The sequence below is a fragment of the Netta rufina genome (genome assembly GCF_964035555.1).
Source record: "Netta rufina genome assembly, chromosome: Z".
Classification (NCBI taxonomy): domain Eukaryota; kingdom Metazoa; phylum Chordata; class Aves; order Anseriformes; family Anatidae; genus Netta; species Netta rufina.
In genome coordinates this window covers 71,732,986-71,758,052 of record NC_140126.1, presented here as the reverse complement: position 1 = coordinate 71,758,052, position 25,067 = coordinate 71,732,986, and the positions used below count along the sequence as shown (strand labels likewise).

The 25,067-nt window shown below is 36.6% G+C and overlaps 1 protein-coding gene across 1 annotated transcript in view; it reads left to right on the top strand.

Annotated features, from left to right (window-relative positions):
- Positions 1–20,227, top strand: part of RASGRF2 (Ras protein specific guanine nucleotide releasing factor 2) — a 138,931-nt gene extending 118,704 nt beyond the window's left edge. The window contains exons 19-27 of the mRNA XM_084305512.1: positions 994–1,106; positions 10,613–10,673; positions 11,906–12,009; positions 12,647–12,731; positions 13,343–13,540; positions 15,676–15,755; positions 17,506–17,623; positions 18,385–18,453; positions 19,151–20,227. Coding sequence (XP_084161638.1) covers positions 994–1,106; positions 10,613–10,673; positions 11,906–12,009; positions 12,647–12,731; positions 13,343–13,540; positions 15,676–15,755; positions 17,506–17,623; positions 18,385–18,453; positions 19,151–19,243 — 921 coding nt within the window. The 3' untranslated portion in view covers positions 19,244–20,227. The remainder of the gene's footprint in view (positions 1–993; positions 1,107–10,612; positions 10,674–11,905; positions 12,010–12,646; positions 12,732–13,342; positions 13,541–15,675; positions 15,756–17,505; positions 17,624–18,384; positions 18,454–19,150) is intronic.
- The last annotated feature ends 4,840 nt before the right edge of the window (positions 20,228–25,067 follow it).

Genomic DNA, 25,067 nt, shown 5'->3' with positions numbered 1-25,067 from the left:
TCTGATCAGAGTCAGGGTACTGAACTATCACAGTCACAGATTCACCAATAACCCATTAACCGATATGGGTCTGGTGGGATTCAGAGCACTGAACAACCACGGTCACGATTCACCAATAACATATAACTGCACTTACTCTAGTCGTGTTCAATGAGAACTATCACGGCTAGGAACAATGCAGTTAAGTGCAATTTATTACAGCAACAGGTACACAGGTTCTTTGGATTGCTGGCAATAGTTACTGTCTGCAAAAGCAAGCTAGCATGCATGAAATACACAGGTGCACAGCCTGGAAATTAATGCATTAAAAGGCACAAAGACTCTACAGAGATTTCTAAGTTTCTGTGGAGACACACAGTACAATCAAGTGTTCAGATCACACACAGAGGTGTCCAATGGGGGGGAAGAGAGGCTCAGCCCATCAGCTGATCCCAGGGGTCAGGAGGACCTCGGGACGGTGTCTCCCCTGACAGTGGTATCTTCCCTGACATCCCCTCTCTCTTAGGCCAATTTATATTATTTTCTATCTTTTAGGTGGAGCTCAGGTAATGCAGCTACACCCTACCATAAAAGCCTCTTCAATGTTGTACATTTTCTTTAAAATGTGAATGTTAGTTTTATTTTCCTACTTTAGGCAATTGCACCACACAACCTTGCTACGCAGTCCTCTCTGCTTTTCTGTTTTTCCACTTTTATAGTCATCACAGGACAACAGAGGATAAGGCACATTGTGGATACTGGTGAGATGTTTTCCTAAATTCAGAGCAAAAAGGTTAAGTGATTTGCCCAGTTCCACAAAGTAAGGGTTGGAAAATTAGATAAATAGTAGCCTTTCAGGTTACCACACATGTAGCCTGCTCACTACAACAGTTTTCCAAGTTTCATTAAATATTTTCTTACCAGATGGAATAGACAGAACTCAAAAACCTATCTTTTCAATTGCTTGATGAGTATTGTTAAAACAAAAGGAATTAAAATTGTTTTCCTTTGCAGGATTTTGAGCTAAATAATGAGTTGAAAATGAATGTGTTAAATTTGCTGGAAGAAGTTTTAAGAGACCCCGACCTTCTACCACAAGAAAGGAAGGCTACTGCAAATATACTGAGGTAAATGCGTTTCTAAATAATCTGTTTATGTGTGGTATGTGAAATAGATAGGAGAACATGTATAATAGAATTCACAGGGCTTTTCTCCAGATTATTTGATTTTGAAGGATTGTGAAGTTTTTTATTAGCTGTAAGATAGACCAACTTTGAAGCACTTCATCCAGCAGCAAAATATAGCATGTTTTCAGGTTAAATTGTAGTGATTACAGCTAAGTATACAGTAAAAATTGCACAATAGGAACTAAAGAATAATTAACAAAAAGTTTGGATGTCTTCAAAATGGATTAAGGAAAACTTAGCTATGTCTGTTATTTGGAATGTTTTAAAATTCCCTTGTAACTTTTTTAGTCTGGACATCCATCAAGTGTCAGAGCATGGTTTAAGTTTCATTCAGAAAAGGACTGTGGTGGTTTTACCGTGCTGGGCAGCTAAACACCACAACCGCTCTCTCACTCCCCCTCCTTTAGATGAGGAGGGGGAGAAGTAAAGCAAAGAACAACTCACGGGTTGAGATAAGGATAATTTAATTAAAGGGAAATAATTATAATAATTAAATAAAGACTACCATGAACTAAACAATTTAACTAAGGGGAAATAAAAGGGAAAGGGGAAAAAAGGGAGGAAAACAAACAAACAAAATAAATGAAGGCTATATGGAAGTGCAGAGGAAAGAAATTACTCTCTACTTCCCACAAATGAGCGATGATTGACCACGTCCTTGAAGCAAGGCCTCAACGCACGCAGCCGGTGTTCGAGAGGAGGACCGACGTCTTCTCAACGAGAGCCCACCCCTCCCCTCTTCTTCCTGTTTCCACCTTTTATTGCTGAGTGTGACACCACATGGTATGGAATATCCCTTTGATTGGTTTAGGTCAGCTGCCCTAGTGATGTTTCTCTCCTCACTTTTTTGCCCACCCCCTAGGAGGGTTAGAGAAAGGCCCAATGCTGTGCCACTGCTGCTCAGCAGTAGACACAACACTGGTGTGATAACACTGCTGTTCCAGCTACAAGTACAGAGTACGGCACTGTATGGGCTGCTGCTGGGAAAGTTAACATTCCAGCCAGACCCAGTACAATTCTCTTAAAAAAAAATCTGCCAGCCATTGGTTCAGTGTTTATGTGGTAGGGAAGAAATGCTGCCCAATAAAGCAACAAGACCATTCACTATAATATCGTGAAGAACTCCTATCTTAGTAATGAGCACTTCATGCTGCTAAGCTCTTGAGAGGCTGTTGATAGTCTAATGTGCCATGACATAGTCACTAGACCGTGCTTGCACTTTCCTTTGTGTTGACAGCTGTGTCTTAACTTCCTTGGGTAGCTTACAGAGAGGAATTATTATGTAATTAGTGCCATGAAATAAAAGATCTTTAAGTTTCCGTATAACTGGAATTATTTACCTTGGGGTTCAAATTCTTTATCACTTAGAGTTGGTGTTACAGAATTGAGTGTCTAGTTGTTCCAAAAGCAAAGCCTTGCATGCATTTATCAGTGAAAATAATTCATTCTAGTAAGTGTGAATGTTTTATGGTAACTGATTTCCATGTAAGTTATGCTACATTACTGAAGAAAAATATGCATTTAAAGACCAGGCAGTGCTTAAAACAAGACGTGATGAAAAGCACAGATGAAGCTGTGACATGCATAGTATTTTTGTAAGTATTCTGCTGGAAAGGCAACTAGGGTGCAATAAATGTAATGTGTCTGAATTTTCTAAGAACATTTGACAGGTTTCCTCACTGGATGCTTGTATGAAAAGGAATGTCAGAATTAGAAGAAGTTGTTCACCTGAGGGGAAAATATCAAATAAAGGATAAGAAACAAAAATAAGCTCTTAATATAAGCAGTTCATGTTAATAGGATCGTACTTAGTTTCTACATAGAAATAAGCCTTTTTGTTAATTACACTGTATGTGCTGTTATTCAAAGTTTTTTTTTTTTTTTTTTTTTTTTTTTAAGTTAATGTCACATATTTCTTTGGAAGAAATAACAAGAAGAACAAAAAAGGATTAGTTATGTTACAGTGTAGCGGGTTTTAGTAATACCTCTGATAGCAAAGTTTCTGTCAGATTGCTCACAGTGGGAAAAGTTAGCCTTAAGACCTTTAGCTTCTTAAGAAAATAAGTCTGAAACAAATGTAGATTGATTGTTTCTTGCACAGTAATAGAACGGATTTATAGGCCTTTAAGCATACAATTTTTTTTACAATTTTCTCTGTCCAGTTTTGATTTAGTCATTTTCCATTAAGTGTTGCATCAACAAATGCAACTTTAGTAATTATTTTTAAATTGCAAGCTGCCCCCAGTTGCATCCTGTTACTGCTGTTCTATGAAATGTGAGGTATTGTTTTTCATCACTTTGCTTTTAACACTTACTACTTTAGTATCTTATCTCACTGTATATGCTAGCGAACACAGTTAATCTGATATTTCCACTGATACTTCTGTTTTAATGAAGACTGAATTTTCGGCAATTCTGAGAATTTTAAAGGGTTTCTTTTGTGAAAAAGAAAAAAGTTAAATTCTTTAAGAAGTAAATATTTTGAAATATTTAGAAGTAAAAGAAAAAAGGAGTAGAAATTAAAATTTTAGTAAAAATGAAAAATATAGTCACAGATATTGAACTAAAAGTTAACTAAAAATTCACTAATTTGAAATATTTTGTAGAACATATTGTGTTTTTAAAATCCTTCTTTTGTAGCCATTATCCTCACAATATTTCTGTAAATACTTAGGCACTTTACAAGCAGGAAAGTAAAACCAATGACATATTTGAGGTCTCAGTGGGAGTTTCTGTTGGAAAGATAGGTAGAGAATGAAAATTTCTTGAGATAAGACCCTCAACAAAGCCATCTTTGATCAGGGTTTGCAGCTGGACACTGTAATCCTGTCAGACTTTTCGAATAAAGTAGTTTGATTGTAGATTTGGTCATAGAGTTGCAAGTATTTGTTTACATACCAGAAACTTTCACTAGAAAAAAGAGCCATCGGTGGCTCAGCATACAGAACTGATCCTTTTGACTCAATGTGGCATGAATGTTGATTTCCTTCAAAATGAGGTGTGAAATTCAAGCCTTGGCTAACAGTGCTTTTTAGTAGTCCTGCATTACTTTTCAATGATGTTGTTAATGTATATGCAACACTTGTATGTTGAATGTTCCTAAAATAAATAAATAAATAAATAAAAGTTGTTAGTCAAAGTCCAATATACATCAGTGACACAGCGGTGTTGCCTCAAGGGCTGCAAAACCTGCTGTGTTCCATTCTCTGTGGTAACCAAGTTTCTGTAGCAGCTGAAGTTTCTCCTGTGTCATAATCTCTGTGCTTTTTATTTGTACAGACTGCTCATAAACTTTCAAATAAAAGTTGTTGCATAAATAAAATTTCAGGTGGAAGCTGTTGCATAAATACAACCTTCATAATGTAAACTGCTGTTAAGCTGTAGTAAATAATACCTGAGGCTGTAATCTTCAAGTTAAAAATGTTAGGACTTAAAAAATACTGCCCCAAAGACTTAACACTGAATAAAAAAAATCTAAAGTTCTTGGGTGCTCTCTCCAGCCACACAGGAGTCAGTTGTTTGTCAGACACATGAAATTTGTTAAGTCATCTGATAAAGAGAAAGTAATTCTCCAGGAATGGAACTGCTTTGGTGACCTTATGAGAAAGAGCATAAAGGAGCAATTCTGACTTTGGATGAAAACCATTCAGCCAAGATGAAATACACAGATGTGTCATATATCTCACCCTTTCACTGTAAGGGGGAACTCTGATTCTTAAATCACCTCAGCAAAATGGGCTGTATGGTAATTAAGAGTAGTTTCCAAGCTTTTGAAAAGTACTGTAGTTACTCCCAAAGATATGTTCTCAGCAAGGCTATATAGTTAACTGAGAAGAGGAAATTATAGGACTTCAGAAATAATCTGCAATTAAATGGAGCTTTTCATGTGTAACTGTAGATCTGTGGTAATGACGCAGGGGTGCACATTCCTTTACTCTTCCACAAGTCTTCATTTGTATTGAATGTTATTAAAGGAAAAGTATTTATAACATTAAAAAGATGATCATGTTGGTAGTCCTAAGCGTGGAGACTGAACACACACTTCTGGCTGCCACTGCAGGCATGACCTCAGGAGCAGTGAGCAGCAAGACAAGACTCCCTCTGATACACTGGCTTCTCAGCTCGTTAGTGGATTCACAGGTTGAGCCAACTCCAGACTGTTCTTTTAACACTTAACTTTTTAAATCCCCAAATATAAAATTGAGTAATAGTTTCAGTCAGGAAGGTTTGGCTTTTCTGGCAGGTTGAAAATGCGCTTGCTCAATTCTGGAACAGATTTCATGAAGAACGACAAACCAACAGATGAAGAAGAGACAGTATCCACATGCCTGCATCCTATCTGATAATGTAATTGTATGAACCAAGTGGGTACCAGGCTTTCTATAGTGCCAGGTGAACATAGTTTTCTTTGTTTTTACACTGTGCACAAATATATAAGCACTAAACACAGAGGTACTTTTGGTGCAAAAAGCGGACCCAGTAACACAGAAATGGTTCCTTCTCCTAGCATTACTGTCTGATGCCTTCTGTGGTACCATGTCTGGTTGTTGAAGTAGGTCAAGGGAAGCACTTAACTTGGATATTTTTCTCTATTACATGTCTCTGAAGATTACTCTTTCTTGTAGTAGGTATAACCAAGACTGTTGAACTTGAATAAAAGTTGCTGAATTTTAAGCAAATGCTCCCATACTGCACTGACACATTGTAAAGAAGTACTGTGTTGAACACCAGAGTATTTATTTCTCATATTGTCATTATGTGTTTTATCTACATCAGATTACAGATTTTCTATCATCTGCCAACATGCCGTATTATAGTAAATGTTCTGAACATTAAGAGGAGGCCTGTAATGGAAAAAAAATATTTTATGAGTTCCTTGACCTGTTCATAGGCATAGGTTATACTGACAAGATGAGGGGAAACAGGATTTCCTCTTAGCACTGACTTAAAAAAAATGCTGTGGTGGGACCCACTCTACCTGAAAGACCTAGCTATAAACAAGCTGTAGGCAGCTAATGAAGCACTCCTTCCAAAGTAATTGCCTGTTGAGAGAGATGGTGATTCTGTCCAAAAGTGGTATGAACTTAGGCATGTGGACTTCTCTGGAGATCATGACACCTTGCTTTCTCTGACAATTAGAGGATATAGGCACTGACTTGAGTAGGATCTGAATTCCATCCTAGATGTCTTAAAGGTAGGTTATCTAGAGTCTGTCTTGTTTTAGAGATTTGTAGAGGTGTTCACAGGTATTGTTTCTCTTCTGGCTCAAGTAGTAATGTCTGTTTTGGAGAAATGCTTCTTAATTCATCACCGCCACATTACCCTCCATGGAAAGCTGTTACCTGTATGGTTTTCTTCTAGGTGGAGGGATCTCAACTGATGTTACTTAAAGGAAGAATATAAATTAGAACAGTCTTTACTGAAGAGTTTTTATTTCAAATCATGAAGGTTTTTGGCATCATATTTTGTATGTGAAAGCATAGATGTGTGAGGACTGAAGGTTTTGATGAAACTTCCATTCAAAAGTCTTCCCTGGGTCAGGATGGAAACATAAAATTGGGGGTGAGCCAGTGAACATACCCCTCATGAAAATAGTAATTCATCCAATGCTAAGTGTGTCATAAAACAGGCTTTTTAGTTGCTCTGAAGAGGTGCTTACTGTCTGCTTTTACATCTGAAAAGTGCTGGCATATCAAAATATGTGTAGCAGTTGGTGTTTGTCAGTCATCCCTCACTATAGGTCTTTGCTTCCCTGTGTTTCTTTACTCGGAAATGTAGAGGAATGCAGAGTGAAATTAAGAAAAGCTTTTCTTACTGTAAACTCGTTGTTCAGATACTTTTAGAGCCTGCATATAAGTATATGCCATAGACTATCTCCTTGATTTTGGACACAAGTGTCTTCTTTTAGAAACTGGCCCAGCCTGTGAGTGTATGTGTGTATATGCATGTATATTTTTTTTCCTGGAAAATCAGTGCCTTTTAATCATATTTGTTAACAGAGATTAGAGGAGGAAAGGTTGATTTATACTCCAAAAACATTATGGTAAGCTCTGGGAAAGAGGCAGTACAGAAACAGAATGGCAAAGGAAGTGTTTATGAGAGATACTGAACTAGTTCATGCCTTCCTGAGTCATTAGAGAGAACAGCTGGTATTTCTTGCATTAAGAGAATTTTGGTGAATGGACTTATGAGGTTTCTCTGCAGGGTAAAAGCTTCTTTTCTCTTTCTTCAAATTACTTTTGAAAGTTAGGCAAACATACTGAAGTATGTTGTGCTTGAGATTTGATCAGTCTTGTTCAGTAATTCCTGAAATCTACACAGAATTTCAGTGATGGTGGACCAGAAAGGTGTAAGGTTGAGACTGAACTGCAGTGAATAACTTTGGTTGATAAATAATCCCTTGTGTGGAAAAAGAGTGGTGCAAGAAACAGTTCCTCCTTCATCTTCTTCTGTAAAGGGAATCAAGGAATATGTGGGGTTCAAAATTTGATAGATGACTGATACTCTATCCTGTGTAATAGTTTGGAACAGATTTTAGTGCTTTATGTGAAAAATATTTTAACTTTTGGACTGGTCAAGCATGAAGAATAGATCAAATGAGAGAGAAAATTCTCATCCCAGATGTGAAGTGGAAGAGTTAGAAAGTTATTTCTTATAAATTTATTTCCTTTATTTGTAAGAATGTTGTTACTCCATTCAGTCCCACTGAGAGGAGTGCTGTTTAATAGTCATGCAGACTGTGTCCTTACTTTAACTTTCTCTCATAGCCCTTTTCACATGAACCTGAGCTTCTCACATGACTTCCAGGAGACTACTGATGGGAACTGCCCAAGAAGAACTGAGGAGCTCAGCATATCCTCTTAAACCTCTATCAAAACTAAATGTTTTATAATATCACTAGGCCAGCAACTGTGCAGACTGAAGTGGAAGCTACTATTGATGATGTTAAGAAGTACTTTTGTCCAGTCCAGAAAGATATGCTGTCCTTTGAAGGAGTAAATGTAGATTATTTATGGATAAAATATTTTTTTTCGTAAGAATACTGTGTCAGAGAAAAAGCATGTCATCTCTACAGAGCAAGGGATTAGAAGTCTATATAAAATACTGTATGTCATAGAAAAGAGTATCAGTAAGCAAAGAAGGGGGAAAGTTAAGTGTTTTTTTTTTTTTTTTTTCTTTTTTTTTTTTCTCATGGTTCTTACTTTATTTTCTATTAAGCAAATACAATCTTTTCTGTATCAAAGATGAGAAGTCTAACCTACAAAAAGTTATAAGGAACCCAAAGTATGAGTTTACAAAATCATGGAGAATATTTGGGGCAGAAGGGCAAGCCCTCTATTTTTTTATTGCCAGGAAGACATGTAGTCTTGCTGCATTCTGAACAGTATTTTTCTGCAGGCAGTCAGTCATGAGACACAGCACAAAACAAGCTGCTAAGGAAACACAGATTGGCAGTCTATTTACAGTTACTGAGGCTGCAAAGAGTTGTTTTGTGGAGAAGAAACTTAGGGTTCTCCTGAAGAAGTAGACATTCAAGACACTGCATGGTTTGCCCATTAGACCTAAGACATTTCCAAGTCTCATGATGAAATGGGCATTTTGTCTGGATGTGATGAAGATGAAATGAAGGCAAGGAGGATTCTTAGGTTCTTTCTACATGTATCTCCATTTGATTTTAATTTAGTCCTTCAATTCAGAAAACCAAAATGAACCAACAGCAGCACACAATAGAAGAACCTAGTGTACTAAGCATTGATGCTTCCTCCACCCACATAGTACAAATTCTGTATTTTACACTCACTGCTAAAGACTCCAGGCAATATAATCCCTTAACACTTTCCCAAATGCTACATGGAAAGTCATTTTCTACAAAGTGCAAAAACAAGGGATTGGAGGGACAACAAGAAAATATTTTGTTGAGTTGCTCTACTTTATAGAATGATTAATGGAACTGGAAATGGAACTCTTTGAAAATAGTTATCTAAACTCTCCTTGAAAATGGCATTAATAGGCATTATATGACTTGCAGAGAACTTGTTTCAGAGCTTTCGTATTCTAGGTGGAAAGTTGAACATGTTTCTTAAACCAAATCTGTCCGGCAACTTCTTGCACTATTGTTGGTGTAGTTATAGGCAGTCTCTTACATGCTGGCATAATGTTCTTTCTCCATAAATCTTCTCTTTCCTATATTATATAAATCCAGTCTATTCAAGTTTTCTTTGAGTCTGTATTTTCCAAATGTTGTATCAGTCTTTTTGACCTATACTCATACCATGTTGTTTTTGTAATACTATGGTGTTCAAGACTAGCCATAGTAATCCAACTGAAATTTTCAGATTGCCTGTGGTTTATATACAATATTCTTGAAATTTGAGATGTCACCTGCCTTTTTTTTTTTTTCAAGAATATTATGTTATAATATGAAATCTCTGAAATCCTTTCACTCAGGACTTTCCCAAGACTGAGGACTCATTGAGCCAAATGTTCAGCATTGAGACCTTTTGTTTGCAGGTTAAATAGCACACAGAAAAAGAAGGAATAAGATCTTAGAATGATGTACAACGTTATTACTTCAAAGAAGATGGGCTTAAGTAAATACTTACACCTTCTGATGGCTTCGTCTTTGACCCATTACTCTGAAACAACCACAGGATAATAATCACAGATTTTCTGTAGGAGAATTAAAAACATAGATTAACACTTCTGTTGCTGAAAGCAAATCACACATTTGCTACACATAAAACCTTGTCGCTGTTTGTTGTATATTTCTACGCTCAGAGCTCTTTGTGTAGGTCAAAGAATAGGACAGTGTAGTGACAATAAACACTTTCCTGTGAATCACTCTTCCATGCATGCCTATTTTACTGTCTTCTCAAATGTTGATTTTCCAAACATGTCCCAAAAATATCATTTAGTATAATATTAAAAAATCAAAGAATCTAATTTCTGCACACACACAAACACACGCCTTCAGGTTTTTTAGGATTATTCAACGTGGAGAACTACTGATTAAATATTTTCATTATTGTGTTGTATTTTTGAGGTCTGTTTTTTAAAAGGGTATTTTTTCATTGTCCACCATACTTCATAGTGCTAAAGTCAAAGTGGGATCGATGTGGGACCATATCACTGTAATCAGCAAATGAGTACCGTAGTTAGTAACAGTGTATTGTCATTGACCATCCTACAGTATATATTGTTCTTACCTCAGAGTTTTTAAGCCTCCATAGCAGGCATTTACACGACTGTGATGTTGTGCTGTTTTATACCTTTTATTTAAAACAATAAATTAATTTTTTAGTTGCAAGACTTTCTTATTTATTTACATCTTTGATTGCAGTTTAAAGATTTATTTTAGGTAAGCATGATTGCCTGTCAGTGGTAACAGTTCTCATAACCATAGATACTTTTGTTTATATAGGATGTTCTGCTGCTTAATTTTTCAGGGCTCTTTCTCAGGATGATCAAGATGATAACCATTTAAAAATAGAGGATATAATTCAAATGGTAAGTTCATCTTGAAATTTACACATAAATATTCCTGTAGGAATGTTGCATGTTTGAGTCACTAAAATGTATCACTTCTGTACCTTTACAACTCTGGACAGAAATACTATTCTTTTGTATTAGTGTTGTGGTTTAACCCAGTTGGCAGCTAAACACCACACAGCCATTCGCTCACCCTCCCCCCTCCCTCTCTGGGATGGGGGAGAGAAATAGGAAAGTGAAGCCTGTGAGTTGAGATAAAGACAGTTTATTAAGACAGGATAATAATAATAATAATAATAACAACAACAATAATTATAATAATAGTACTACTACTAATAATGTCTACAAAACAAGTGATGCACAATATAATTGCTCACCACCTGCTGACCAATGCCCAGGCTAATACCCCTGAGCAGCTGGCCCCCTCCCCCAGCTAGCCACCCCTATATATTGTTTAGCATGACGCCAGATGTTATGGAATACCCCTTTGGGCAGTTTGGGTCACCTGTCCTGGGTCTGTCCCCTCCCAGCTGTTGCTGCACCCCCAGCCTGCCTGCTGGCAGGACAGAGCAAGGAGCTGAAAAGTCCTTGGCTTGCTGTAAGCACTGCTCTGCAACAATTAAAACATCAGCATGTTCTCTGCACTCTCCTCATCCTAATCCAAAACATAGCACCCTACCAGCTACTAGGAGGAAAATTAACTATACCCTAACTGAAACCAGGACAATTAGGAATGCATATTTCAGTTTACAGAGTTAGAATCTGGAGCATGTATCAGAGATGAACTGGTCAAAACTTTAGGATTTGATTTTAATCACATGAGGATGAAAAAAATGTGGATTTATATGAAGTGTGTACCACCTCAGCAGCCATCAGAAGCATACTTGGCTATCACTGACAAGAAACATCCTCTAAACTGTAGTCACCATCATCTCATAAGTGCACTGTATTAATACAACAAAGAGTGTGAGCAATGAACTAGGTTCAGAGTGGTTATGTGGAAAGTGACTCAAAATATACAGACTTTAGTTAACCTATGCATTCTTACATCTTGTCTGCTTTCCTATCAGTTTCCAGGCTGATGTTTACCCTTATGTTGTTAACATTTTTTGCTTAATTATTATCTCTGTGTACCAAAAATGTTAATTACAATTCTGTGTTAAAAAATATATAAAGTTTTTAATACACTGTGTTCTGAAATGCTTTTCAGTACAATGATAGATCATTAAGTGTTTTCCTTATTCTTGCAGTCAGAATGCCCCAAACCAGAGTGCTTTGAGACTTTGTCAGCCATGGAGCTTGCGGAGCAGATAACTCTTCTAGACCACATAGTTTTCAGAAGCATACCCTATGAGTAAGTATTCTCCTACAATTAACTGAAGTGAGTACATTGGATGAGTTGTTACTGACAGTTTCAGGTGCTACACTAGGTCATGGTACTGCCATCCGGCCAAAGAGGCTTACAGCAGACCATTGTCCTTTGGCTGTTTCTATTATTACTTATTGCTTTTGATTCCCGTATAGTTTGATATATTTTTTTTTTTTTAAAGAATGAGTTATTTCATTCTGTTGCTAAAGAAACAATCTGTGTTCAAAGGCTCTGGGCTAGTGAAGGGTGAACATAGTATGGAACTACTGAGTCTCTGGAGAGGGAATGTCAAATAAACTTCATACAGCAGTTTACCATTCATATGATCATGTAAACTGATAAGACCTATTTCAGATAGGGTCACAAAGCTGAAAATTAAGATGGAAAAACAGGGAGAGGGCATTAAAATCAACATAAATCTTCTTAATAAGGGTTAGAGTTTTGTTTATTAGCATTAATAATAAAATAATTAATAATTAATAATGAAATGCTGGAATTAATGTAAAGCTATGTAGTTAGCTTCTAAAAAAAAGAGGTATATTTGAAATCCATTTAGGCTACAGTTGCAGACAGAGACTCTACTGTTAATTGTTTTCATTTTTTCTCTTCACTTATTGTCTAGAGAGTTTCTTGGGCAAGGCTGGATGAAACTGGATAAAAATGAGAGAACACCCTATATTATGAAAACTAGTCAACATTTTAATGATGTAAGTACTTAAAAATATGGATTGCCTTCTAGGAACTCTGTTGACACTGTCTGTGACCTCTGGAACAAATATATCTTTCTTACAATGTTCTGTAATTTCTTATCTAGTAGTGACTGAATGCTATTGTCTTTTTGTGATTAACTCTTTATATCAACACATACAAAGCTTTTAATTTTCATTAATTGGTACTTTGAAATTGTTACATTGGAATTTCAATGACTATTTAATAGATTAAAACATTTTAAACTATCCTACATAAATGATATTTTTTTTCAGAGAAAAAATATAACACAAGTTCTGTTTAATGAATGCCCTTTGAGTCTCTGTGTACATTTGTTCTTTACCATATACCTTGAGTTTGTCTGACTCAAGACAGCATTGTTACTGTTGGGTTGAAAACACACCCCGTTGCATTTCTTACCCTTCTTCCATATTCTTATTCCCATCCACTGCTCTACAACACTGATCTCAGTATGTTTTTTTTCTGATTTTATTAATAGCCATAAGTTCTGTTGTGCACCAGTTTTATTTTCTGCCTTGTTCATTAAATAATTATGTTTCTAATATGATTATGTTTAAATGTCCTAAATACTTCCTCTTTGTTTGGTCAGATGAGCAACCTTGTTGCTTCCCAAATCATGAATTATGCTGATGTCAGCTCCCGGGCTAACTCAATTGAAAAGTGGGTAGCAGTAGCTGACATTTGTCGATGTATGCACAATTATAATGGTGTATTAGAAATCACATCAGCCTTGAACAGAAGTGCAATCTACAGACTGAAGAAAACTTGGGCTAAAGTATCCAAACAGGTAAGAAAGATCTGATTACAATGATGGTTTCTAGATTTCACTGGTCATTATGTTGTTCATGAAACAATGAACAGAAATAGGATTCTTTCCAAAATTTTTCTACCTCAGCAATAGTCTTGACTACCTGCTGGAAGCATCAAGTTGTGCTGGTATGTCGTGTCATGGTCTTTTGCATTTGATATATCCCTTTTTGGGTATCATTAGTTAAATATTTGTGAGAACAAACTGATCTCAGTAGAATTAGCAGGTGCTTAAATCTGAGGCTTTAGCCTGAATTACTGAAATATTTGAAAAAAATAAATTTTCTACTTATTGAATTGATACTTAAGGCATATGCATAGGTGTTGACTGGCTATAAACATAATTGGCTCAGGTGCCTAAAGCTGGAGTCATATTTTCCAGCCTGTGCAGGAATTTAGTAGAAAGGGCAGCACTTCTTCTCAAGGTGCTGATTTTTATTGCTACCCAACAAGAAACCGTAGATAACCGGACCTCCTTCTCATTTAGGTGCTCAAGTTTAGATTCAATGAATCTCTCCCTTTAACCCTTGCCTTGCTGCTGAGACTGTCAGCAGTATGGCTGAAACTGTGAGAATGACTGCCAGTAACAAAGAAAAGACAAAATGAGCCAGAATGAAAAGTATCTGGCCTTTTATGTTCTCTGTTTTAAATAGTTTGGAAGACATTTATTGAATTATTTAAATCTCAACTTTCTGCTGTTTGAAAACATACATATTTTAGTGTGGTGCAATAGTGGAGCAATGATGTCAGTAGAACAGAACCAATCACTTGTAATTTTGGTAGTTTTGGATACAGGTTTTTCAAGCCTGTTGGAACATTTAGATCACCCTTTTTAGATCTTGCTAATTGACATGCGAGAAGGTGGGCTTTTGTCACTGCATTTCCTTCTCGATATGTTTCTGAAGTTTTTGCAAAGCAATCAAGCAGCCCAAGTAATGACATCCGCTTAGAATACACTCTGATTGTACTGTGTTCTCCAATCAGCTTATTCTCATATGTTTTATGGCTGGTGCAATTTTCTTTTATATAAAAATATAATAATAATAATAATAATAAAACAACTTTAAATGCAAGGTCTTGTATAAGAGTTTACCTCAAAAAAAGTATGTTTAGGATTTGCTTGATTTTTAAAATTGTAAAACAAACAAACAAACAAACAACAAAACCTGATTAATGTTAGGATTATAGAAATTTTCAAGGGACCCACAAGGACTGTCATATCCAGCTCTTGGCTCCACACAGGATGACCCAACAATTAGGTCCTATGTCTGACAACTCTGTCCTTTTTGAACTTTTTTGAACTTTTTGAACTCTGACAGGGTTGGTGCCAGGACCACTGCCCTGGAGAGCCTGTTCCAGTGTCTGACCACCCTCTTGGTGAAAAACCTTTTCCCAGTATGCGACCTTATTGCACTCTTCTCCATTGCTTACTGAAAACATTATCTGAATGTTTCATCAGCCTGTTATTGTGGAAAAAAAGAAAGTTTCTGCCTACAGCTTCCTATTAACTGGAAATTCAGTTCCAAAGATGACAAGTTTCTTAGGATTCTCCATGCTATGTCAAGTCTACACCATAAATAAGTAATGAAAAGAAAATATATTTTACATATGGAGAAACCAAGCTCTGATGACGTCCAATGAAAACCATTCCTGTAAGACAGTAACATTTTTTCAAATACGCGTTCATTTTTAGTCAGAAACTTGGAAGCAAAACCATTTTAGTGCAGGCTGCAAGACAGTACATCCTTTACTGTCCTTAATTTCGGTAAATCCAGCTGAGGAGCCTCAGTATCACACCAGATCAAGCCTCTAATATTCTTGTATACAGAGTAAACTGAATTGCTGGCCATTAATTTAATGATCTTGTGTTTCTTGCTGAATTTGCAGGCCAATAATATTAGCATAGATACATATTCTGGTTTCACTTGAAGGAACATCTTTAAGGCTGCCTAATCTCCATTTGCAGAAAAACATTAGGAACTACAGTGAAGCTAGATTCTTAATACCTATATAGTTACTTCTGAAAATGTGGTGAAGAAACTAAGTGAATCAAATCTTTTTAAAAAATCATTTATGTGCAACAGCAATAACATCTGTGATGTGTTCTCTTTCTAGGCAAAAGCCCTCATGGACAAGCTTCAGAAGACTGTATCATCTGAAGGAAGATTTAAAAATCTTAGAGAAACACTCAAAAAGTATGTTTACCTACAAAAAGCATTCTTTTTAATAAATAGTAGATAATACATCTTAAATATGAACTAGCTTTGATTAAGCTTTAATAATTAATATAATGTTGAGTAGTGCTTTTACCTAGTAACCTTTTAAATTCTGTTTTTATTCTATTTGGAGTTTTTTTCTGGTTTTGTTTGTTTGTTGTTTTTGTTCTGCTCAATATACTCCAATTTAGCACACTAATAGATAAATACAATGTCTTTAGAGAATTACTTAAAAAAAAAAACACCCTGTTACTCTGTGTGGAATGTTCCCTGTTGGAGTTTTACTTACACTGATAAACTTTTTCAGTAAGTGTAAACGAGGTTATTATAAAGTTTTCTGTTCAAAAGCAAGATTGAAAGGAGTCCTTGTTCCTGATAAGAAGTTTAGGACTGACAAATAAGCTTTAGTCAAATCAAAGATCCATTCACCCTATTATCTTATCTCTGACAGTGTCCAGTAACTGATGCTCAGAAAGGAACATAATGCACAATGATATTTCCTATCCTATACCCTCCCAGCCCCTTGTAGTCTGCCACTCTGGAAAAAAAAAATACATTTTTGTACAGTAGTCATTGATTCCTTGTGTTTCACCATATGTAGCTTTGGTATCCAAAACATCCTTTGGCAAGGATTCTACAATTTATGCATGTATTGACTCCAACTGCACACGTTAAAAAAAAAAAAAAAAAAAAATATACATAGTTTATAGTTCTATGTACATGTAGTAGAACTACTTTAAATGATAAATTTAAATACATTGTTCAAATTAGTCAGTTTTTAGTGAAAAAAACATTGTTGAGGACTAATCACTTGTTAGAAAACTATTTTCACTCACAATATATGAACACGTACTCCTAAACACCTTTCAGTCAGTATATTGCTTGCCCTGTGTGCAGCAGTCACCCTTACAATGTAAAAAATAACCAGATTGAAGTGCTTTGCTAAGCAAAGCCAGCTGTCTGCCTTTAATAGTACAGCCGTGGCCCTGCTTTTTTTCTTACACCAAACCTTCAGAAAAGCAGATTTGTAGCTATTTCTGCTGAGGTAAGAATCAGCAGGTATGGAGTAGTAATTATTTCATTAAAGAAGTAACAATCCCTATCACATTAGTCCTGCCCCACTAAGAAAAGCAGCTCCTGATTCTCTAGGGTCTCTATTCCCAGCTTTCCAGATCATCCTTTCTATCTCTCTGTCTTCCTCTTTCCTCCTTGGGTTCACTGTTAGCAAAGCCAGAAAAGACAGAGAATGTTATGTATATCCATATACACATGTATGTATGTCTCCAAACACATGCATGAGCACACTCACATGGACCCTTGCTGGTACTAAAATGCTTATGTATGCTGATGCAGAAGAACACTAACCACTCAGAAACTTATCCACATGCACTTGTAGCTTGTGTATAGGATCTATTTCTGATACTGCCTAACAGCCAAGATTAAAATATGCTTGAAGGTGTGCTCAGTGTCCAGATTGTGCCCACCCTTCCTCTTACTCCATCCTTTTTTGTTCTAGATTTTCCTGAAGGCTACCTGCCTTTAATTTAAATTTAATATTTGACACTACCTATTCAATTTGCCACACTCAGAGCAAATATAAATCAAGTGATGTCAATTTTTTGTGGTCCGTTGTTTAAAAGTTCTTTAAATAATAAATTTTGTGTGAGCTATAAAAATACAAGTTTGTAAATTTAGTTGTATATAGATATGCTGATTTATTGTTTTACAGTTGTAACCCACCTGCTGTTCCCTACCTTGGAATGTACTTGACAGATCTAGCATTTATTGAAGAAGGAACACCAAACTTCACTGAGGAAGGCCTTGTCAATTTTTCCAAAATGAGAATGGTAATTTTAATTTCCTTACATGCTTTCCCAACAGATGTTTAATTACAAATTGATTATTGATTTAATTATAACTGCTTAGAATTTCACCAGGTCTTAAAAGTGTGTTTGAATTGTGCATGATAGATAGCTATTTGAAAGCAATTACTTGACCCAGTCTTCTATCACCACCTTCTGGTAAACTGAGGATTTTTACAGTGTGAATTTGCCTCCAGTTTGTTCTCTGAGAAGTCACAGATAGAAAAAGCAGCTGCCTTAAGCTTGTGAAGAAGCAAGAAAAGATGTCTTGAAATAATCAAATGAAAGGAATGTAGTTATTAATCAGAAAGCAGTCAGTGCTCACAATCTTTCGTCAAGTGTGCTAGGATCTATTTTTTAAGAAGTACTTTAAAGTTGATTCTCTCCAACTATCATAAAATGGTGCTTTATAAAACCCCTCAGAGAGAAGTGTGGAAACTTCTCTTTTTAACCTCAGCTTTATGTTCTCATAATGATTACACACTGCAGCAGTCACTCCAGGCAAAGATAAAAGAGATTATCAGTATATGGAGAAGAGAGTAAGTAGACAAGGTGGTTCACTTGAAACTGACTTAACAATAAATGGCTTATTTAAGATTTTTTAAGATGGAATCCATTAGCTGGTGATTTCTGCCCTTCACTTACATGCTCCCAAAATGAGTTGCATAATTTGGCAAAAAAATCTTCAGTGCCCAGCTGAAATCAAAATGCAGTTGTAATTTAATATATTTGTATTCTTTTGAAAGATCTCGCATATTATCAGGGAGATACGCCAATTCCAGCAGACCTCCTACCGCATAGAACATCAGCAGAAGGTAAGGCTCTTCTTAGATACTTTTACCTACCATTGAAATGAATGCTGTTCTGGTAGTTGGTTCTAAGATAGAGCTGTTGTTCAAAGTTGAAAGCTGAAATGAATGTATTCTGCTGTGACAAACAGAGAGCACAGACAGAAATATGGGCACGTAATCTGTGATTTTAAAACCCTCTTTCCTTAATGCTGTATATAGAAGCGATTTCCTCATTCTCTGGAAACTCTCTTGGGATTGCAGCCAGCATGGTTTTGGGGTGTGGAGGAATGGGTTGAAAGGGAAATGTGATCTCCCAGTCCAGCTGGAGCATAATTCCCAATGGAATCCCAGAATACTCGGATTAGGGGATAGGAGATGGCCCAAGCATCCTGTGTGCATCCTGCAATTCTTTTTCCCTTGTCCCTTATGGGACCTATGAAAATTTGTCCAAAGCCAGCCTGTGTCTTCAAAGAAAGACTCTTTACATCTCAGACTCCAGAAAAACAACGTGGGCCTAGGAAGCATTCCTAAGAAACTGAATTTGATTCCTAGAGCACTGTTGGTACAGCTTTACACCATTCAAATGATCTGTTGTGTTTCTCTGAGAAAACATGAGAGGATCTCAGGCTCTGAAATGGGCTGAAGGGGAAAAGGAAAGGAAAGCAGAGACATTTTCATGACAATAAAAACAATCTGTTCAGCTCTGTCTTCTGCATTCCAGGTCACTCACTATTTACTTGACAAGACACTCATCATAGATGAAGATACTTTGTATGAGCTTTCCCTAAAGCTTGAACCCAGACTCCCTGCCTGAAGATCCAGCCTTGCCTCAGAGTCTACAGAAAGCTTTAGTACAATGAAAAAAATTATGCATGCCAAGTCCTAAAGACAGCAAGGGAAATATTGAGAAGAATGCAAGCTCTCTTTTCCAGTAAGAGATACCGAACCTCACAGCATTTCCCTCTCAGGCAACAAAAATTTACTCTTGAACATAGAAGACAAGGATGCTTCATATCTGCATTAAGTGATTGCTACTTTGCAAATATAATGTTTTGCAATAGGCACTGTGCATTTAGTTAATGAGGCTTTCTTGTGAACTCACTGTACTCACTGTAGCCATCTTAATGTGACAGATCAAGGAGACAGATCTAAATGGTGGTAATATACCCAGTTAAGATACATGAGCAAAAGGAGATGGTTCTGATGTGGTCTAGGTGGATGGCTAACTATGCGTTCACTGAGGCAGCAATGGTAGTGCCATATGGTGTCCTCATATGATATTAAATTTATTGAAAATCAGGATCTTAACAGTCATCAATGAGCCTGCAGTGACATCAAGGTAGCATCTAGTATTTCTCTCCAGATCTACATTTCTAAAAGTTTATTCAATGCTACCCTTTATAGAATGTTACCTTCTTTAAATGTCTTATCAGCCTTTTCTAAGGTGACTGATTTTACATATAAATAAACTGTAAATATTTTTTCATTAATACTCAGTTTGAGTATTTACAGCATGAAAAATAAAATATCTAGATGAATAGTTGTTCACAATTGTCAGCCTTGCAAGCTTCAGGTGGGAAGTACATGGTTAGGAGCTATACCTGAGACTTGACATCCAGTGAATAGGATGGCTAGTTGAGTTGGTCCTGAAAAGGCACTTTATTTTTCTGCACCTCCTGCAGATTCCCTGACAAGACAGGCAACAGAGCACTTTCTGGACACACTGTGGAGAGAACTATGTGTCTGGTCTGGGTAGTGATCAGCAATGACCACTAGGAGTTGGAATGAATGTTTTGTTTTACACGAAATCAGTGATTTGGAAAATGTCTGGTTTTTTTTTTTTTTTTTTTTTTTTTTTTTTTTTTTTTTGTTCAGTCATTCAGTGCTGATTCAGCTCTAAAATCATTCACATCAGTGGCAAACTTGGAATGCCAGCAAATACACACTATACATTTTCATTTGAACTAGTGATTATCATTTGCATATGGGCATATGTTTAAAGAAAATGTGCTAATTGTTAGTGTTTCTAAGACCTATGCTTTGTGACTTACCAGTAGATAGATTTAATTTCTACAGCTAGTTGGTACTTCTTAAATTTTTCTGATCATAAGTGGCCTGTTGTAGCTGCATGGCAAGTGAGCTCAAATGCATGCTGTAAAGTACACCATAATATAAATGCAGATATTAGCACTGTTGAATAACTTGGCTGGAATAGTGTCCTTACTTTTCCAATGATATTCAGCCAGTTGAAGAAATAGGGCTATATCACTGTATACCTCCCTTAAATTCTCTCAGGGAGATAGAAGTTTAAAATAGATTGTGACCTAGGCCTATTTGATCTGACATTTTTTACCACAGTCATGATGCTTTTGAAAGCTGGCAATGAAAAACAGATCTGCCTGGCTTGTGGGTTTTGTCTTTATTTGCACTTTAATCATATTGTTAGCCCAGCCGAGAGCTGCACAATAAATTCCATTCGTTCTCAGTGTAACTGCTAGCATTTATAAATGTACTTTAGCAACTGTACATTTCATTAAGGTTCTTCACCACAAGGACCATCTCTTTGTAAATAACTGCATGAATAAGCACCACAAATACTGGAAAATTCCTTAATTAGAAAAGCAGACAGCAACAAAAAAGGAAATTCCAGAAACATTTTAAATACTTCTGATGAATGACTGCTGTAGAAATAAACACAGAAAACGTATGGAAGCTTTTTATTATCAAAAATGTGCTTGTTCTTTCATTAATGAGTGATAGCAAGCTGATTGCATCCCAGTGCATGATATGAAAGAAAAGCATGGTTTATTTGGACCACAAAACCAACATATTGTGTATTTTCTGTTCAAAAACAAACAAACAAACAAACATGTATTATATGTCAGTTTCATAAAAGACTTCAAAGTCACGAAAATATGGGAGAAACATGGTCCAAAAAGTGATTTCTTAACTTGGTTTTATTGTTTCTCTGTTAACACAGAAAATGTGTAACAACTGTCAATGTCAATCGGGATCTCTGTTGTATGCTATTAACTGCTGCTTTATCTTCTTGTATCCTGCTCTACCAAACTTCCTTGATGTTTTTAGGTTTACAGGGTATAGTTCTTCATTTTACTCTGTTCATGGTTTGTTAATTTTTACTTTTTGTACATATATCAGTTCTTCAGAGTTTAAGAGCATTGAATATGTTTTAATGCTTGCAATACAAAGGGGTGGTGCTGTGCTAGTGCTACAGTACTCCAAGTGGACATATGCTAAGATGAAGGAATAGAGATTTTTTTTTTTTCAAAGGTGCTGAGCATTCTTATATTTAAATCAGTAGACAATGTGTTCAGCTCCTCTGGAAAAGCATATACTCTATTTATATGCCAAACATTACCTCTTGGGTCAGTGGTGGATTTTAGATTAGAATCACTGGAGTGACTAAGGACTGGATATGTGTTCAGAACGATAACAACAGAAAAGGTTATTGTCACAGCAATGTTTGATTTGCTGAGAAGCAATGTATAAATATTTTTGTAAATGGATACATTGTGTTCCTTAAAATACAGGAGGTGACTGCTCAAAGAACTGAGCATACATTTGTCATCCATAATCCTAGCTTGTGTTCGCAACCCTACATCAAAGCTGGAAAGAAATTATGTGCAGAAATCCTACACAGTAAGTGTAGAAAAGTGTGTTTCCCCCCACACTCAGGTTGTGTAATTCAAGTGTGAGTGGCCTGAGTGCTTCTGCTACAGTATTCCTGCAGTGTTTGAGTTATGGCAATAGCTAGTAGACAGCATCAACCTGCTTTGTGTGAGGCTTCGCCTAGTATATCTACATAACCAGCTAGTGCAGTGGTCTCCCTGAACTGTGCACAGGGATTGTGGAGCTCCTCGCTACCAGCTTCTCTGTGCCAATCCACCACAGCCAGATAATGTAGTATATCAAGATACAAATCCCAGTCATCAGACATCCACTGTTTGCCACTGGTGTTTCAGAGAGGATGTTTCCAAGTGAGGACTTCGACATTTGGATCTTGCTGTCTTTTAGGGTCTTGTCCTTTATAGCTTTTATGCCATGGAAACAGAGTGGACTTACTTTTCTGGAACTGGAGCTAAACGAGCCTGTCTGATTCAGGATTTGGAAGAAAAGGAAGGGCTGAAGCACCTCTCTACTTGCCTTTCTTAGCTCCTCAGCCCTGCTGCACTGGTGAGATGCAACAGCAGTTCTTATGTTGGAGGGGCTGCTCCCTTCAGCACTCTCTGGATAAAATATGCCTCAGGGTGTATGGACTGGCTGCAAAGGGGATAGCATATTTCACCCACTGGTTCAGCAGTGGGCACATTTGTCAGCAAAGTCCAGGGGAGTTCTGCAGTATTTTTACTGCATAAGTAGCAGCCCGGATTCAGCCTGCAGTTAGCTGGGAACCTGGGCAGCAGCACAGGCACTTCCCCTTTCATGTGACTCCAAGCACGTGTCACACACTGATAGGGGTTAGAGTTGCCTTCATCCTAGCCTTCACTCCCTCCCTCTCCTGCCCCAGTGAATTCACCGGTATTGTTCATGGCACGCCACATCAGTTAGTGGATGGAGACCATGCTTAGTCATCGTGTGGAAGAAAAATAAATCTGTTGAATTTACAGTGGCAGTAAGTGTGTATTCTGTCCGTTTCAGCTAGTCCTGTGACACACAAACGTGTAGCTTAATAGCAAGAGATTCGACCAGGACTGATTACTCTTGTCTAAGAGTAAGAAAGAGATCTCTGTCCTCTTTCTGCTTTCCTACTTCGTAATACTGGTTGTTGTTCTGTAGGGTAAAAAGGAATTTAACTCTCTATTTAAAGTATTTATTAATTTTAATCACGTTGATTTTGACTTCAGGACATGTTCATTTTCCCAAATTTTCCTTAATTACCATTATTTATTTTAAGGTTTTTAAAAACATTGTTTTATCTGTATGGATATTCAGTCTTTCCTCCTTTCACTTTTATTAACAACATTAAACATAGATATATGATTTTAAATTCTCGTTTATAGAGACATTTTTACCCACTCATAACTGTTATTCATTAAGGGCAAAATCCTTCAGACCTCATTCTGATAATACCTTAGGCTTCACTGAGAGCTTTTCATAAGTAAGTATTTGGGGATCTGGCTCTCAGCTATTTGCCTGTTACAGTTTTTGCCTCCAAAGGTCAAATGTCTCTGTGTAGGATGCTTTATGTCCAATATGCTACTCACCTATGGTGGTTTTGTTGTATCTTTACTTTTGGAATTGTCTCTGAAGTTTTGTTCTTTAGGTGAATAGATGTATGTTTATTTGACAGATGTACCTATATCTAACACCTTGCTTGGTGCACATCCAGACGTTTTTGCATGTATTGTAACTTATCTTTTATCTGAGGTTATTGCTTTGTATTGTTAGAAAGGCATATCAGGCAGGATGTTGTGCCTATATGCTAATTAAAAATTCTTTTTTTTCCTGAATTTCAAGTGTTCTTACTGGTTTCTCTTTGTTTTGTTACCCACCAGTGGTGAAAAAGTGGGATCTTAAACCCACTCCATCTGAATCCTGGGTCTTTTAGACAAACATGGGAGGGAAGGGGCAAGCCATTAATAAGAAGGACAAATTAGAGAAAATTCAGAGTGTTTTTATTGTGAAAGAAGGGTCTGACTTACTGCTTTTTATTCTTTGCTTGTTTATGCTGCATTGGAACTGCTGTGGGCATCATTGGGATTAAAGCTGATTGTAGCTTGGAACAGAGAACGAAACCAATTTCATACAGACCTACATGTGCTGATCCATTGTGGTGTGTACATTATAAATAACTAAATAAGAACATGTAGCAGATTAAACAGAACCAGCTGCACAACTCATTCTTCTTAGCTAAGGAGAGCCCCCACGTTTCCACACCTTTGTTCCCTTTATGCTCTGATAGGTAATTGCAGGTACGTGGAGTTTAAATACTGCTTCAGAAGGTGTTTAGTGACTTCCGATTTCAGTAGAATGTTTCTTTAAACAAGAGGCAATGAATTATGTAGAGAGAAAATAACTTTGTCCCTACCTTCTTTCTTTTGTTGCTTTGTTGTTGAGCTTTTGTCTAAATATACCTAGGCCTTCTCTTGGCTCGTGTGCTGATCTGGATTTCAACAAATAGAATAGGCATGTATTCAACACAAGTAAACAGAAAACATTTTAGGTTTGTAAGTAGCGTATGTCCCTCCTCTTGCAACAGGAAAACAAATAACACAAAGCAACTTGTACATTGAAGAAAAATAGCTAATAGTGCTTAAGATTACAAAAGCAGATCTCCAGCTTGTTATATGCTTTAACCACTGTTTACTGCTTTTCTTTGTTCAATTGACTTCTTTCTTTAAGGGCATAGAAAAACATCTGTTAAATCTGTTTCAGGAAATAACATATTTGAAGTAAATAAACAGTGTACATCAAGTCTGTGTGAGATGAAGTTAAAGCAAGTGGTGTATTAAAATCAGAACCTATTCAGTATTCTGTGACCTTGCAATCACATTTTCTGCAATCTTACATTTTCAGTGTTTCATATGAGAACAGACTTTGCTATACCTTTCTAGGTGCTGGGTATGTTTCACATAAATCAAAATGAATAACTGTTCCAGCCACAAAGAAGTCACAAA